Raw genomic sequence first — 18592 nt, 5'->3', positions numbered from 1 at the left:
AGCGTCTGCTAAATGACTAAATGTAAATGTAAATGTAAATGTAAGTTAAACATTTTTGTATTTAATATAAACTTATTTAATGTCACTTTCAACAAAATACACCCTTGCTCAATAAATGTATTTAAAAAAAAAAAAATTACAAATGCCACATCAGAATGAATTAACTACCCAAGAGATGTGAACTGTATCAGTAAAACCTGTGATTGATGTAATAAGGGCAGTCATTCTCACTTTATATTAATATCTATGCATTCGTGGTAACAGAACACAAACCTCACGGTTCGGATCACATTGTGGTTTTTTAGTCACGGATCTGACTATTTTTCAGATTAGGCAAAAAGTGGAGGAGACAAATGCAATTTGCTAGCCATTTATTACAAAAACAGCACTGCAAGACAGATTTAGCACTAGTTTTAACGAACAAACTTCAAAGCTGTAATTTTATTAGAAATGAAATGAAGAAATAATGAGCTGAATAAAAATAAATAGTAAAATATTTAGTACAGTGAGAAATTCACTGTTACTCCTATTGTTGCTGATAACGCTGAATGTAGAAATCTAACGTTATAATCTGTACAACCTACATTAATTTTTAGTATCATCTTCAATAAATGATTCAGTTCTTCACTCAAAACTTCATGTTTTATTGCTAGATGATCATTTTTGAAGAACTATTCAGTGGCATATTTTGATGGCTGGTTGTCGCCACCTACTGGTTAAATAATGTAATTGCTGCCTACAACTTTCATTTGAGTGTCAAGTTAAATGAGGGTTACTTTAATTTTCACCATAAACATCAGTGGTTTCATCTGAACTATAAACTGTTCTACCAGTACTTCTGTGTTATTTGACTGTTTGTAAACTAAAGACTGAATCTCTTTCTTGATTTTAGTGTTTTTTCAAACACAGATTTGAATGCAGCGATTGGAAGGATTAATAAACATATGAAAATCAGCATCATTTATAATTTATGTTGCGTGGGTGTTAAGATCCCAATCTTTTAATGATTAATGGTGCAGCTTTCACTAAATGCATTAATGCAGGCTAAACAAGTAGTGACAGAAAACACCTTTGATAACCTAAGAAACCCACCACAACTCCTTCTGTCATCATTATATTTTACAGGAAAGCCTAAATTATTTCATACATGTTATTTGAATGAAGCGAGAATCAATCTCTCTGCGATCCTTACAAGTTTAGTTAAGTTTTAAAAAATGTATTAATCTGCAGGTCACATGTGTGTTGTGATCCATACGAACTACGGATTTTATTGGAAACTAAATTAATAATGTCCAATTTACAAATTTTAAAACTGTGTCTCTTCTTGTCCAACTTTAATATTAAATTATACAGTATAATATTTTGTCATTGCATTTAAACCTTAAAGGACAAGTAATCATTAGCATAGCAGTAAAAATGCATGTTATTAAAAAATAGTTATTAATGTATAATTAAGTAAATAAATAAATAAAATGAAATACTTTTTGACTAAGGCATGTGTCCAAGCTAGATTTGTAATAGTCTGCAATTTTAGTTTATGTGGTGTCACATGTTTACGTGGGGTATCCAGAAAAGTGCCAATGACATCAGACATGTGCTGTGATCAGAAACTCTGCAAGCATTACAAATATTTCACTTTAGATGAGACTTGTAATCTGTGGGCTGAACATCAAAATAATAGTTTCCACAGACAGATGTGAGGAAAAAGAGAAGAAAAAAACACCTCTGTGACCTTAAGCTCATTTGCGCTCTGTAGCTGGGTGAGGGGTTACAGGGTCCGATAGACAGGAAGGCGTGATGTGTTGCCTACACATGTCAGCTCTAACTCACTGTCTGCTTTCTCTATGCGTGGTTGTATCGACAGAGGAAACGCACACATTCAGAGCTGCTCTGTTCCTCTTTCAGCTTTCTAGCTCTCTCTTTCCAAGTGCGACTCTTACTATAAAAGCTGATGGGGACAATCCCAGTGAATGTCACACAGAATCATCCTTCCCCTCTTGACTTCATCAAATAAATGTCTCGACTAATTATACATGATATTTTCTATGCAACAAAAGAGAACCAATATTTTTATAGGATTTAGAGTTCTAAAATTTAGGAGAAGTGTCTCGCTTTAAAAAGTTGCCATCAACTAAATTACATAGCAATTACTTGAAAACAAGTGAGCAAATCAATTGCCTTAAAAATGACAAGTTGATTTTACCTCAAAAAGTAAGTAATTCTGTTGTAACTTATATCTGTTAAGTTCACTTACCTTATTTTTTAACAATTATGCATTTACTTCATTTACTTAATTATTTTAAGGCTGTATGTTTACTCACTACTTTAAAGTAAAGTCAACTAATTGTAGGGCTGGGCGATTAATCAAAAAGTTATCGAAATCAACATTCAGAACCTATAACCGATCAAAAATTTTCAGGTCAATTTTTGCCAGAGATGCCTTAAGACAGCATGTTTTATTTTTTAATATAAAGTAATGCACCCTTCATTCAGAAATCTCTGACTCAGTAGAAAACCTGTCAGTGAACTATGATGGCAGAATTAAATAATCGTTCATTAATCGTAATCGAGTTAAAATGTTCAATTAATCAAGATTTTGATTTTAGGCTAAATCGCCCAGCCCTAACTAATCACTTTTTACAGACCGCAAATAGCAACTTTTTAGGTTAAATCAGCATCATAAAGAAGTAATAATGGTGAAAAATAATAAAACAAAACACCCATTGTGATAGTAAAAGAAATAGTCAGGAAGTGTTTATATGAAAGGCATTTAATTACAACACTGGATGTCAGAGAAAGCGTCATCTAAAACAGCCAGATATTGGCTTAATGTCACGCCTGAAAATATCCATCAACAACAAGATTTGAATTATAATTTAAGCTTACCTTTATCAGCAGACTGCAAAATCAATATATAAAGTAATAAAAAAGGTCAATAATAAATAATAAAGTCAATATAGCCAGAAAAGTAACATTGTGTGAGAAAGATTCTTTTGGACTGATTGGATCAATTGGATAATTATATCAGTGATGAAATTGATAAGGATGACGCTTGGTTGTTTGTTTTTTCCTTGCCTTAAATGTGCGACGTAAAAATGTACAAAAAAGTTTCGAAGGATTTATCAATGTGATGACTATAATAATGACTGTGTTTTAAACAATGTGTGGGTAAAACTAACAGACAAAGGACTCAGACTATTGAACGTAAGTGAGCTACTCACCCTTTACTTGAATGCAAACCTGTTTGACTTTCTTATGTTGAACTCAAAAGAAGATATTTTGAAGAAAGCTTGTAACCTGTAACCATTGCCATAAATAATATTTGTTTTTTATACTATAGAAGACAATGGTTTCCAGCTTTCTTCAAAATATCCTCTTTTGTGTTCAACAGAATCAAACAAATCCAAAAAAGGTCTACAACCACTTGATGGTGAATAAACAGTGAGGTTTTTTTGTTTTGTTTCATTTTGGGTTGAATTATCCTATTAAAAAACCTAGATGGTGCAGTTCAGGGGATTTATTTTGTAAGGCAAGAGTTCGACCATTTGCTGCTTTGATGAGAAATTTGATGTATAAGTTTATTTGCCAACTTTGTCAAACATGATTCCTTGGATTTACTAAAAAAAGTTAAGTGGTGGTAAACAATTTATTTGGGCTGAATTTAAACAAACAAATTAAGTTGAACATTACAAAATTTAATTTGTTTAAATTCAACACATAAATTGAATGCAACAATTTAGCGGGAATATTTTTTTTCAGTGTGTCTGGAAATAAAGTTGAATATTTTAAATATTGTGCTGCTTCTAATTTTGTTTAAGATGTCTTGAATCTACACTTTATATGCATTAAAAAACGTTTGAAGTTTAGAAGCTATTAAAAAATGTACATCCTTTTAACATGAATGAAGAGTTAGCTTGAAATTGTTTTACATAACATTTTTGACATGATGTCTATTCATTGAATGCAAAGAAAACTCTTAAAACTCATTGAAGCCATGAGTTTGTTGTGTGTGATATCGTAATATTAGCTGCATTACGATTATATATTTTATAATGAGTGCAGGTGTTGTTTGGCACATGGCACTGAGGAACGGTTTACACCCACAAACATTCCGTCTTTTGCACTCTTGGACATACATTTTTTGGTGGACCACTGATAAATAAGCTACATTTAGAAATGAAAGACAACACAGTGCCTCAGTGGTTAGCACTGTCGCTTCACAGCAAGAAGGTTGCTGATTCGAGAGGGCGGCACAGCAAAAAGGCAGCTGGTTTGAGTCCTGACTGGGTCAGTTGGCATTTCTGTGTGAAGTTTGCATGTTCTCCCCCTGTTGGTGTGGGTTTCCTCCGGGTGCTCTGGTTTCCGCCACAGTCCAAACACATGTGGTATATGCGAGTTGGGTAAACTAAATTGGCCGTAGTGTTTGTGTGTGTATGGGTGTTTCCCAGTACTAGGTCGCAGCTGCAAGAGCATCCGCTGTGTAAAACAGGAACTGAATAGTTGGCAGTTCATTCCGCTGTGGACTAAGCCAAAGGACAATAAATATTAAATGAAAAAAAATTAAACCCGAATCCTGTTTTTCACTTTTTCATACATTTCTATACAATGAAAATTGCTTGCTTACTATATGTTTTACAGTGTTTGGCGCTTCCACCTTTCCTATCTGCAGAAAATAAAGTTACACATTTATGTGAACGGCCCCTTGCAAGTTGTATATTATACATTATATTATTATTTCTAAATTAGGAAAAATACAAATGGATTTTTTTAATACAAGATGTTTAGCCTTGGGGTCAAGGTGGCGTAGCGGGTAGCATGATCGCCGCACAGCAGGAAGGTCACTGGTTCGAGCCTGGGCTGAGTCTGTTGCCATTTTTGTGTGGAGTTTGCATGTTCTCCCCGTGTTGGCGTGGGTTTCCTCCTGGTGCTCCGGTTTCCCCCACGCACTATTGGGTAAGCTAAATTGTCCGTAGTGTATGTGTGTGAATGAGTCTGCATGAATGTTTCCCAGTGATGGGTTGCAGCTGGATGGACATTCGATGCGTAGAACATATGCTGGATAGGTTGGCGGTTCATTCCGCTGTGGCGACCCCAGATTAATAAAGGGACTAAGCCGAAAAGAAAATGAATGAATGAATGTTTAGCCTTTACCTAAGTATTAGCTAGGTGCCATATCCTACTCAGCTGGAAATCAAATAAGCCTCCAACTACATCCCAATGGCTTGTGGATATCATGTTTTTTCTGAAGTTGGAAAAGGATAGACGCTCTGGGAAAACAAATTTCTTTAAAAAGTGACAATGTTTTATAATTTACTTTAAGTCTCTTAACATCTTGCCCTCCACATAAAAGATGCACTCTACTTTTAACATTCATTGATTTTCCTTCGGATTAGTCCCTTATTAATCAGGGGTCGCCGCAGCATATTCCTGCATATGTTTTTACGCAGTGGCTGCCCTTCCAGCTGCAACCCAGTACTGGGAAACACCCATTCACTCTCACATCCCTCACCAACATGGGAAAAACATGCAAACTCCAGACAGAAATGCCAACTGACCCAGTCAGGACTCAAACCAGCTGCCTTTTTGCTGTGCCGCCCTCTTCTTTTTACAATTAAATGTTTTTGTTTTTAACTATTATTATCTTACAAATCTGAAAATTTCATCGTGGTTTTTGAATGACTGCATTCAGTTGGTTTAAAGTACATTTTCTGTACACTTTTATTATTCCTTTTCCATTTTTTGCTGTCCTTTATTTTTTTTTCCTTTCATGTTGTTAATTCCTTTTTCTTCCCTTTTCTTAAAAAAAAACAACAAATTTACAATATGTAACAATTTGTATGATAATCGTGTTTGTTTGGGTTTTTATTCACAATAAAAAAACTTGAACATAAATACAAGATGTTCTTAGAAAATCTGTACCAAGAAAGTCTTGACATAAGCATGACCTGTTGAACCCCTATGCAATGCACTTCCTCTTGCACATTTGACTCTTCTGTCAAATAAAGGTTGTGTTTCTAAAGAAGTGACTGTTCGTGCGAGGCCAGCCAGAGCTTGCTATGTTAGTACAGTGTAAACTCCAATGTGCCAACCACTTCAAGTGTCTCTTGTCACCCGCCTCAGATCCCAGAGGAACTGTGTTTAGCAGACTAATAGATGCTGGTCAGGCTTTGCTCCAGTACACAGATGATCTACACAGCGGTATGTGCTCGGACCAATAAAAAAAGGATATGAGTGCAACAAAAAACAAAACACATGTAGAAATTGATTGACAAGCTGACCAAATGGGTTTTTTTCAAAAAAGTGAGAGCATCAATATAAAGCTATGGGAGAAACAAGGATGTGATATGAGATCAAAATGACCTAACCTAAATGTGACCCTGAACCACAAAATCAATCATAAGGGTAAATTTTTTAGGCAATTTAGATCTATAAATTAGTTCTTTTGTTGATGTTTGCTGGGATTAGACAACATTTTGAGATACAACTATAGAAAATCTAAAATCAGAGTGTAAAAAAAACTAAATACTGAGAAAACTGCTTTTAAATTAGTCCAAATTAAGTTCTAAGCTATACATATTACTGATCAAATACACACTGTATAACCCAAAAAGTTAAGGCAACTCAAACCATTTGAGGAAACCGATTGCAACAAACCATTTTAGTTCCAAAACAAATCCTAATGAGTACTGTGAACTTAATCCACATGAGTACATGAAGCAATTTGAGTACAGCAAAACATGATAAATGAAGAGAATTAAAACCAATCGAGTACTGTACAACCCAATAAGTTATGGCAACTCAAACCATTTAAGGAAACCGATTGCTACAAACCATTTGAGTTAAAATCTAATCTATACGAGTACTGTGAACTTACGCCATATAAGTTGAAATAATGAGGTATTTAATTAATTTATTACCTTTAACAGGGTGGCACAATGGGTAGCACGATCGCCTCACAGCAAGAAGGCTGCTGGTTCTAGCCTTGGCTGGGTCAGTTGGCATTTCTGTGTGGAGTTGGCATGTTCTCTCCATGATGGTGTGGGTTTCCTCCTTGGTGCTCTGGTTTTCCCCAATTGGGTATGCTAAAATTGACTGTAGTGTATATGTGTGAATGAGAGTGTATTGATGTTTCCCAGTGATGGGTTGCAGCTGGAAGGGCATCCACTACATAAAACATATGCTGGATAAGTTGGCGGTTCATTCCGCTGTGGCAACCGCAGATTAATAAAGGGACTAAGCCGAAAAGAAAAGAAATAAATGTATTAGTATTATTATCATCAAAAAGTTTCAAGGCTTTTCTCATATCACATCATTTAAAAACATTTTATTTCATTTGTTTTAATTTATGCCACAAGCAAATATAATATAATATAATATAATATAATATAATATAATATAATATAATATAATATAATATAATATAATATAATATAATATAATATAATATAATATTTAAAAAGCTGAAAAACCATATGGTCTTATCTCTATAAACACCCCTATTATTAATATATTCAACTTTACACTTTCTTATTAGGTTGTCCAACACATTCTTCTGGTTCTAACATATTAAACGTATCTAAAAAAAAAAAATATGTATCAACAAAAATAAATCACTGATCTTATCTCTATCAAAAAACCATATTATTAATGTATCCAACTTCACATTTTCCTTTGAGGTTGTCCAACACATTCTTGTAGTTCCAATAGATTAAACACATCTACAAAAAAGTATCAACAAAAAGTCAGTGTCACTGTGTTCAATTACAGGGCACACTCTTAAAAACAGCTGGACCACTAGAGAGTAAACACTGTCAATCAGTCACTCTACAGTGCTGAGGTCCTTTCACAAAGCCAAAACAAACAATTCATCAACATGGGGCCATTTTCCTGTCATAGACAATCAAGGTTTTTCTACTTTTGTTTCTTTTTCATACTGAGTTTCATGAGGTCCCCAGACACATTCAAGCTGGTGATGAAACCGATTTCATTTATCCTTAACTTGGTTATCAGCGTTCCACCACGTCTTCAGAAACATCCATTAAACTTGAGGCAAATCTAGTCCGAAATCAAATCCGAAACAGCACAAGTGATCACTTCCATGTTTTTCTGAATGAAACATCCTGGATGTTTGAAAAAGGAAAGAAAAGAAAACTGCTGACAGTGAAGAAAGCAAAGTTCCCTCGGCTGTGCTGTAATCACAACCAAGCGGGAAGAATGAGGAAACTCAAGAATAAAAGGGCACCACAAACACCGTTGCACTCTGGAGCTCTCTTTACCTCATACATAATAACCCACGCCAACTTAAACACAATGGGGGATTGCTTTTTCTCTCTAAAGCCAGTTCTTTATAAAACCACAGCAGCAAATGTTGGCTCTGTAGGATAATGCCATTTTGATCCCTAAAGACAAAACTAAGACCATTTAAAACATTCCAAGCTCACGCAAGTAAATAACATTTCTTGTTCCCTGCCAATGAAATCAAGCGCCTTTCTGGCATGTAGATAAGCTCCTTTTACCAGCGATGTATCCGTAAGGCAACTGACCGGTCAATCAAGAAAGAATGTTTCCAATGGTTTGAAACGTTTCCAGAGTTTCATTTAGAGTGACAGCGACTGTTTTTCCACAATCATCAGACTTGCACATAACAGTTGTTGAATGCTGAACTCATGGCAAAAGACCAGAGCTGATGCTGGGTGCCACGCCGACTCTAAGCCAAGCCCAATGACTTCAAAATTTGCCATTTCATCCTCTAAGCTCCTGTCGTGACCGTTGAGGAAAGCCCCGGCAGTCTTAACAGTGACCTCAAATGACCACATTTCAAACCAACCGACGGCATAATATTCCGTTTTAATGTCATCCCCATGCAAAACACTTGGGTGAACTTGTAAAAATCAGACATGAAAATGATGCAACAAACAAGTTAATTACACCAAGGAGAGAACTTCCTTTTTTGACCTTAAACAATGTCTTTAAATGAGCAGGACAAATTACAGCAAAAAATAAATAAATAAATAAATAAATAAAAAAATAAATTATATATATATATATATATATATATATATATATATATATATATATATATATATATATATATATATATATATATATATATATATATATATATATATATATATACACACACACATATATATGTACGTGCGTGTATGTATATATGTATATATATATGTGTGTGGGTGTGAAAATTGTGTCGTTTCAGCTAATTTTAAATAAGTACTTTGAACAAACAGCAAATGTAATTTTTTGACTGCAATGAGGTTTATACTTGCACTGCAATAATAATGGCAAGTCAGAAAAACATGCGCCATTGAGTTCAACAACAACAACAACAAACCTTGTTTCTTTTTTTACTAGCTTACCTTTGCTCAAGTAAAACACCGGAAGCAAGAGCAGCACGATGAGACAGCATGCGTGCTCTCATTTACTCTACACACGTTTCTCCTCAGACAGGTCACCAAACGCCCCTCCGCTCTTCCCTTTAAGCCCCTCTTGCTTTTTTTTCCCTGACCGTCTTGTCTGCATAATGGGTTTTAGGGAAGGAGAGACGCCCAGAGGGAAGCGTTCTTTCATGCACACACGCCTACCTGTTTATCAAAGCACACACACCTTTCATTGTCCCAAGCGGACAGATTTTTATTGTGTCATTATACACTACAGAAAAGGGCTGCGCTCCATGTCTACGTCGCATATGTTTCAGCAAAGAAAGAGCAGACAGAAATTGGACTGTGTGTAATGTTAAATAAAATCTCTTTCCCCTGGAGCATGATAAAGGCTGCATTGTGCAGGAGGTGATTCATGCTTTCATCATTCAAGGTGATGCTGGATTGTTTTTCCAGCCGCACACACTACACAGCTTTCTTAAAGCAAGGAATTTATAAATAGTTAAATGATCACCATGGTATATTTTTATGGATATCCCTTCCAATATAATTAAAATTGTAAAACAAATATTGTATTTTAAAAATATGCCTGATGGCTATGTATAGTTATATAAAGTCAATTAAAAAAAATGATAAATTCTGTCCTATCGACTGTAATGTCATGTATTTTTAATTCAATGCCATGTCAGCAACTAAAGCTATTTTCATGTCAAGAAGATTTTAATAATAAATATAAAATTAAGAATCAACAAACAAATGAATACATAGATTAAATAAGAATTTTTGTGTTAATACATGATAAAAATTCTAAAAATAATGCAGGTGTCACTAAAAATGTCTTTAAGAAAGTTCATTTCATTAAAAAGTCTGGAATTATTATAAGCAAGACAGTCCAGTAAAATATGTTTTACTGTGAGAGAAACTGTGCAGTAAAAACATTAGTGTTCTCCTTCGAGCAAAAAAAATGGGTTAATCTTGTATGTTCAATACAACATCTGGCAAAAATCACTTGATCAAATCTGGTCTTAAAATTCTGTTGGAGATTTTAGGTATTTCATATAGTTTTGTCCGGTCAACTAGGGTTGGGTCGATAAACGATGCCATCGCCGATAGACATAGTCCGCCCTGCCCCCGTCGCAAACCCGCTCGCGAAAAATACACACTCAGGCCCCATTTACACTAATACGTCTTAGTTATAAAAGGGCATTTTAAACCGATAATGATCCATGTCCACACTAGCGTTTCACCAAGCATTTCTGAGAAGATCACACTTGTACTTAGTAATTTTAGCAAAAACCTCAGATACTGTTAGTTGGTTCCTGTTGGTTGTGCAACATTTTTACCAACCATGTTTGTCGACGCCATTGTAACGACCCAGATCACTCTGCCTATTCATGCCAGAGTCCCGCGGAAAAAGTCATGGGTATTTGGTCATAGGTAAAACTAAGACCATGCGGTAGTTGAAACGGTAGGCTATAAACAATTAATTCATTATTAATTACAGAATTATACATAAATAATTAATTCACCGCCGCCTACAATGACGATGCCATCGTCCATCGCGATGTTTCACATTAGACATCGTACGATGCCAAACTGGTTGACATCGCCCAACCCTACTATCAACTGAACAAAAAACATTAAAATGCAAATTTTACAGTGTTCGCACATGTTAGGTTAAAAATATATATAGATAAACATTTTGAAATGAAACATTTATATTTAAATTCATATTATTAAAAAATCTAATTAATTGTTTCAATAAAACACAGCTCTTATAAATTAAAAAGAAAAACATAAAAATATTATTAAACATTATTTAAAAATATTATAATAAAGCCAAATTTTATAACTGCCTATTTTAGCAAATGGTCATTTTTGCAATTTACAAAATGAAAAAACTAAGAATTTTTTAGAGACAATTTTCACTGAAAAGTGATTAATTCAAGGACTCAATTGAAGATCAGGTGACTGAAGCCCCCTGTAAAACCTATGACGTGCACCTTTAAGTTTTTGTCTCAGAATATTATACATATTTAACTTTTTTTTGGAACCACGATAAAATATTAAGCTTTGTTGTCCTTTAGTGCAGGGCTTCTCAAACTTTTCAGCCCGCGACACCCAAAATAACAATGCCAGTGACTCACACCCACAATATTCTATGAGAGGTGCTTATAAATATATAAACCTTGCACACAACGATGCATACATACCAGTAGGCCAAGTCTATTCCTCATTTAATTTTTGAGAACGTCACTAGGAGACCATCCTCAGTGTTCAGTTGTAGCCTGCATTTATTTAATGTTCATGAGGGGTCAGAAAGTTTAACCTGGTGCCATAAAATCAATGTGCTGCATCTGACACTATTGCGGTGACTTCACTATAACATAATCACCACATGGGTCGCAAAAAAAAATAATCGAAAGGCTGATGGGTTTATATTTGCATGTTATTTTTTATTATTAACGTTTTACAGTATTAACATATAACCATTTCAAAAATCTCCTAGCGATTATTGTCCCGCGACCCCCACTTTGGGAACCACTGCTTTATAGTGTGACACCACTATGTCCAACAATCCTGACATATACCAGAATACATACAAATAAACAAGCATGTCATTTTCTTTTAAATCGCATAAAACTCATAGAAATGCCAAAAAAAAAAACATACTTTCTATGAACTTGGCACACTTTCCCACAAAAACTTTTATAGAGCCATTGGTAAAAAAAGACAGTGTTATAATTAAATTCTCAGCATATCAAATCGTGTAATACTGCCTGATACATTCTCCACTAGGGCTAAACAATATTGGAAAAATCTGATATTGTGTTTATATATATTTTAGATATATTTTAGTTTAAATAAATAATGCGATGTAACTAAGTTTCACAAGATAGCTGAATAGCACTATTGGTGGTTTTCTGGGGAGTTAAACACTATTCAGGTACAGAAATTAAATAATCACAATGCAAAAAAAATTTTTCCTACTTTAATTTGTCTCATTTCTAGTCTAAATATCTAAAAAAAAAAAAAAAAAAAAAAAAGTATTGGATCAAGCTAAATTTGTGTTTTATTTTAAAATTCAGATGAAATAATGCAAAATTAGGAGTTTTACCTTTAAAAAGAAAAAAAGGTCAATTATCTGCCACTGGGGTATGTTAAATAATGTTGTTTTTGCTTTGAAATGTAGATATTTGGACTAGAAACAAGACAAACATTCGAAATAAGAAAAACATTTTATTTGTTGTTGCAGAAATCGTATAAATACAGTACAATACAGTGGCCAGAGGAGAAATAGTGTGAGCCTGGTTTCTCTCAAGGTTTTTTCCTTCACTTTTGTCAATTGGTGAAGTTTGTTCCTCGCCACTGTCACCACTGGCTTGCTTGGTTTGGGACTTGTGGAGCTGCGCATCGATGGATTTGCTCATCATTGCTTGGACTCTCAGCAGTGAAAATTAAAGCACACTGTGACTGAACTTCAACTCTGAAAACTGGACTGACACAGTTTCAATTTGCTATAATCTTCTATGTGAAGCTGCTTTGACACAATCTACATTTTAAAAGCGCTATAGAAAAAAAGATGAAAGATGAATTAAATACAGTTCTGTAGCTCCTGATCATCTATAATCCAGACTAAACATTGCATATCTTTGCGATATGACTACTGCGAATGCACACATTGCGATTTCGATGCTGAAAAAAATATTGCTCAGTAGGGCTATGTGCTTAATATATATGTATTATTTAAATTTCCCCCACCCCAAGGAAATGAATGACTGCCGTCTGTGTGTGACTGTCTTATACTAGCCAATTTTGGTTTCAAAGTCGAAGACACTGAACAAAGACAGGTAACTTTTAAGAGCTGTCGCAGAATTGTTGCCACGACTTAAAGATTATTGAGCTTAAACTTGACTTCAAAATTAAATTGCAAATCAAACCGCATTATCTGTAATATTTTTTTTTAAACGCAAAAACATATTTTGCCCAAATCGCACAGCCCTGTTGTGCAGTCCTATTATCCACATAAAACTATTGGCGAGTATTACAATTGCGTTCCTTAAATAAAACCTAAAACAAGTGTTTAAAAAAAGAAAAAGTGTTAGAGAAAGAAGTGTTAGTACCAGTTGTAAACATGGATTTAGAAGGATCACCCATGCTTTACATTAAACGAGCTACTCCTTGTGTTAGCAGCCCAGACACTTGGCCATTAGGCTTCCAGCGGCCTCACATGAGAAGGCAGAGCATTATCGGGTCAAACAGGGAGCACAACACAAAGACAGTGTGCGCTGAACTGTAAAAGGCCAGCCACACTCTGATCGCTGCAGCAGCCACTGGCACAACGATGCCCTCGCGCACGCTAACAATCATGCCATCTCTAATTTCATTGGTGGACATCAGCTGGACAGGTGGCCAGTCAACCAGTCGTTGGCTTCCCTGTCAGAGTGGCAGCAGTTCAGGTCCGCTGGAAAGCCCCCAAATAAACAGCCTGCCACCACCTCCGCCCCTCGCCCTCTCTCAAAAAAAAAAGAGAAAAAAAAAACAGCCAGAGGATGTCTGTCACCTATTTGGCTGTCTACAAAAAATGTACTAGAATGCATACGATTTTTTTTTACATGCACAATCTCATATAATGTGTGTGTGTGTGTGTGTGTGTGTGTGTGTGTGTGTGTGTGTGTGTATAGTGCTCAGCATAATCCATTTTGAAAATAAATATTTGAATCCATTTCTCAGTGAATATATGTATTTTGGTGCATTTAAACAAAACAGTTTTATTAAACAGATATATTTATTAAAATAATATTTTAGTCACCAATCATATTTAGAAATTGAAAGATAATACAATTAAATTCAAGCTAAATATTGCAAAAATAAACAACCTATAAAATTTCAACAAATTTTTTCAATTTCTTTGCTTCTCTACATTTTTCCTCTTTTTAAAATTTGTATTTAATATTTTTCTTTAACATATAGAATAAATTTGGGTGTACTAATTTTTGGACCGTTATTGTAAGTTATTTTGTTAGATAAGCTCCAGATTTGTCTTCAGTACTGACTAATCTAATGTATTTGCACAAATATAATATTGTATAACTTCCTATTAAAAATATGAATTTAAAAGAGAGATTTGTGAGGGGTGTACTTATATATGCTGAGCACTGGATGGATGGATGGATGGATGGATGGATGGATGGATGGATGGATGGATGGATGGATGGATGGATGGATGGATGGATGGATGGATGGATGGATGGATGGATGGATGGATATATGCTATGTATGCAATATTAAAGCAAATTAGTAAATGCGCGCTTAGGTCAATATAATTTCTTAAATTCACTCAAATATAAAAACTTTTTAAGCTGTGGGTCAAAACATTGATTATGATTATGTTGCAGTATTAATTCCAACAGTATAGCAAATGTATTATTTTTTAAGAAAATCGTAACAAAAGAATTACACTCATTGTTTTCAAACAGGTAACACTCCCCCTGTGTCATTTTTGAGCAAACTTTAGATCATCTCACAACCTACTCCTTGAGGCAATACTGTCTCAGTCTTGATGCTCAAACAAACCAACCAATGTTTTGAAAGCAGTGTTTTCGAAATCAACGTAACATTTTAATATTTACACCGAAATAGGATACCTGTAAACATTTAATAACAGCTGTTCAACTGTACACTTTCATAAACGCTAGGGCTGAACAATTCATTGTAAAGTAATCGAAATCAACATTCAAAACCTATAATCGATCAAATTTTTTCAGGTCGATTTTTTCAATTACTTTCCCTACCATGTGTGAAGTTACGTGACTCCATTCTGTTAGCCACACTTTGCAGCCACATCTGATCTCTGATCAAGCAGGATGGTGGACCCATTCTTGAGCCTTACTTTCCTTAACACTACATAGATGATGATTGGAAGCTGCACCAGAGACACTGCATATTTTCTATCATATTAAAATTATTATTTACATTAAAATATTTGTTTACAGAAGATGCGAGTTTAAAATATTGACAGGATATACAAGAGTTATTTTATTTAGAAGAGATCCTGCTTATTTTCTTCTTTCAATATGAAAATAATTTGTTTTTTTCCAAAAGAGCAAATTATTTATTTGTGACTGTTGGTTTCAGGCAATGTGTGATTTAATTTCAGTTGTTCAACGTTGATGTTCAATAAATTATCATATATAGTAGATAGTGTGTGTTTCCTTCGGTTATTTTAATCAAGTTATTATTATTATAATTTTAATCATTTAAAATCAAGTAATGCACCCATCATTCAGAAATCTCTAACTTGTAATCTGTGAGCATATTTACTGTAGAAAACATATCAGTGAACTATGAGGGCAAAAAAACAAAATAATCGTTCATTAATCGTACTTAATTTTAATTATAGGCCAAATCACCCAGCCCTTATAAACGCACATAATTCAGTTTCTTGCAATCACTTTTTTAGCATAGTTTCATACTTTTGTAAATTTCTTAATCTTAATTAATTCTTGCCTTATATTCTAATAATGTATGCAATGTTTTCACAGAGTAAGAATTGCATTGTATAACGGAACAGACTGCTTACTATATACAACACAGTAAACTTTTTTTTTACTTTATTTATATGTCTAAAGATTTTTTAAATCACTTTAACCAAGATTTTTTTTACAGGTGATGAAAGATAAAAACAATGACAGTGATTTAGAATCAAGCACAAAAATCTCAAGCATTAAACATGGCTGTGAGCATAAATTTATACCAAGCAGTTTATTGTACATTCGGCACTAAAAAAGTTATATTTATGTGTAAATGGGTCTCACAGTTGACTATGTAAATTTAATTGTTATACAATTTATGTCCAACTAAGTGACTCAAATAAGTCAGATCATAGTCAATCACAATCATAATCAATCACAATAGTTATTGGACCAAAATCTGACTCTCTCACTGAACAAAAAGCTTCTCTAAACTAAACGTTTTCCATTATCACCAGCTAGATCATATATGAAGTCATATGTTATTATTGCTGTTGTTTTAATTAAATATTTAAAATATTTACACGGAAATGTTTGGGTTAAAAAAAATAATATTTTTAATAGTACGGACTATCCAGTGAAGGCTCTGGTATAGAAATACTGTTCTGAAGGAAACACTGCCATTATCACACATTGTTCACCGTTGCCCAAAACTGGCACAAGCAGAACACTATCGTGCGAGAGATTATTTCGCCAAGGGCTCCAATTCCAAAGCGTTTCCATGCTTCTTTTTCCAGTCTGAGAGTTTTAATGTCCTCAGTTGCACTTGCCATTAAATAATCATTCGTCTGCACCGAATGAGCGACAGCAGAGCCAGCGGCTGTGTTTGGTAAACAACACTTCACAATCGAGCACATTTCCCCGCAGACAATCAATAAAACACTTCTGACGGCCGACAGAGAAACAAAAACACACATTCAGAAAGGATGTGTTTTCCACACCAATCCCAAACGAAACAAAGCCACTGGACTTCATTGCCATAACCATACAATGTGCCTCTACTACACCATGTGTACAGTCCGCTCATGGGGGCTTCCTTACACAGTGATGCTGTTTATTAGGTGTTTCCCCTAAAATTCCAGTGATATGTGGGAATGTTGTTGATATTAGTAAGGCTAAACAAAACGATCTGGCTGGCCCTCAGCTAACCATGCAGGCGCACCGCGATGGGCTCAATGCAACAATCCCACAACACACGCGCACTACACTCAAAATATAAAAACACACACTCTGCGTGCTCTCGCGGAGAGACCGGGCGCAGAGACTCACAGTGCCAAATCAGCACATCCACAGCATTAAAAAGCAAAGGGACATCTTTTCACTAAACCCGCTGTTTTAGGAGAAAGTGTGCAGGAGCAACTCCTGCAGCAGTCCTGAATCTCAGACTTACCCTGTCACAACAGGCGCCATCTTCCACAAACTCTCACCAAAACTCCAAGACTCGCGAGATCCTCCTCTCCCAGACCCTTCCAGCCGCCGAGACAACAGAAGCAGACTGGAGGCTGAAGGAGCGAGGGAGAGAGAGAAAGGGGGCGGGTGACGAGCACCAGGAAGGCGGGCAGGCTGACTGAAAGAAGAGGGCAGACACCACAACAACAGGCGTGGGAAACTCTCTCGCTCTCGCGACAACTGGAAAACTCTCACCATACGGCTGCGTGGAGCGAGGCTCATGTCATCGCGAGATCGGCGCGGAGGCTGCACGGATGGATGTTTTACAGTGCCGAAACACTGTTTATCCGCTCATAAATAACCTCCACGGGCGGAATTGGCAAGATATTTTGACGTGGAAGCTTGAGATTTCCCAGGCTCCGGTCTGATAAGGTTTGCTCACAAGATAGTTGTGTATTTATGGAGCTTGCTATCAAACCATTAAAATGACTGAAGGGTTGCAGAAATACAGGGACGTTTTTATCATGCGCGTTCATTATAAACACTGAGTATACGTTTACATGACTCCTGTGTTAAAGGAGCAGTTCTGTCATTAATTCCTCACAGTGGTGGAAGAGTACTGAAAAATGTAGTGCAAGTAGAGTAAAAGTATTTGATGTAAATACTACTGAGAGTATGAGTAAAAAGTAGACCTTTCAAAAGTACTCGAGTAGTGAGTATTACACTGTGAAAAGCCGATGCATTTACATGTCATTTGTGTGAGTGTAAACGTGCACACAACATCATAAGATGTTAATATTAGGTTAGATTTAGGTTGTGAGGTGACCAAAATAATGACGTTGATTTTAGGTTGTGTTTGTAAGTGACCAAAAACCAACGTCATATTGACGTCAAATACTGACATTTATTCATCAGGTATGGCAAACAAAATCCAACGTCTGATAGACATATATTTAACATCAACTCAGCGTCAAGCTGTAACATTATTAGACGTTGATATTTGGTTGATTTTAGGTTGGACTTTGACGTCAACCTGATGTTTAGTTCTGACGTCATCCTGATTTTCACACTTTTAATGTATACAGTTTGCTGCAATTATAATGCACCCATGTCTTGAGGTAGTTCATTATTAATCAATTTACCTTCTATGCGCTATTTGATTGGACAGGAACCACAGGACGGATTTTTCTAAAGAAATAAAAAAGTAGCTGAATAAAGTGACTGCAGCTTGAAGAAAATTAGTGGAGTAAAAGTACCCATACTGCACTAAAA

The 18592-nt window shown here is 35.2% G+C and overlaps 1 protein-coding gene across 1 annotated transcript in view; it reads right to left on the bottom strand.

The window, feature by feature from the left end:
• rbpjb (recombination signal binding protein for immunoglobulin kappa J region b) overlaps positions 1-17411 on the bottom strand; it is a 129155-nt gene extending 111744 nt beyond the window's left edge. Inside the window, exon 1 of the mRNA XM_056462278.1 lies at positions 17322-17411. Coding sequence (XP_056318253.1) covers positions 17322-17341 — 20 coding nt within the window. The 5' untranslated portion in view covers positions 17342-17411. The remainder of the gene's footprint in view (positions 1-17321) is intronic.
• Between the last annotated feature and the right edge of the window lie 1181 nt (positions 17412-18592).

This window comes from Danio aesculapii, chromosome 7 (genome assembly GCF_903798145.1).
Source record: "Danio aesculapii chromosome 7, fDanAes4.1, whole genome shotgun sequence".
NCBI classification, from domain to species: domain Eukaryota; kingdom Metazoa; phylum Chordata; class Actinopteri; order Cypriniformes; family Danionidae; genus Danio; species Danio aesculapii.
This window is presented reverse-complemented; position numbering and strand designations above follow the sequence as displayed.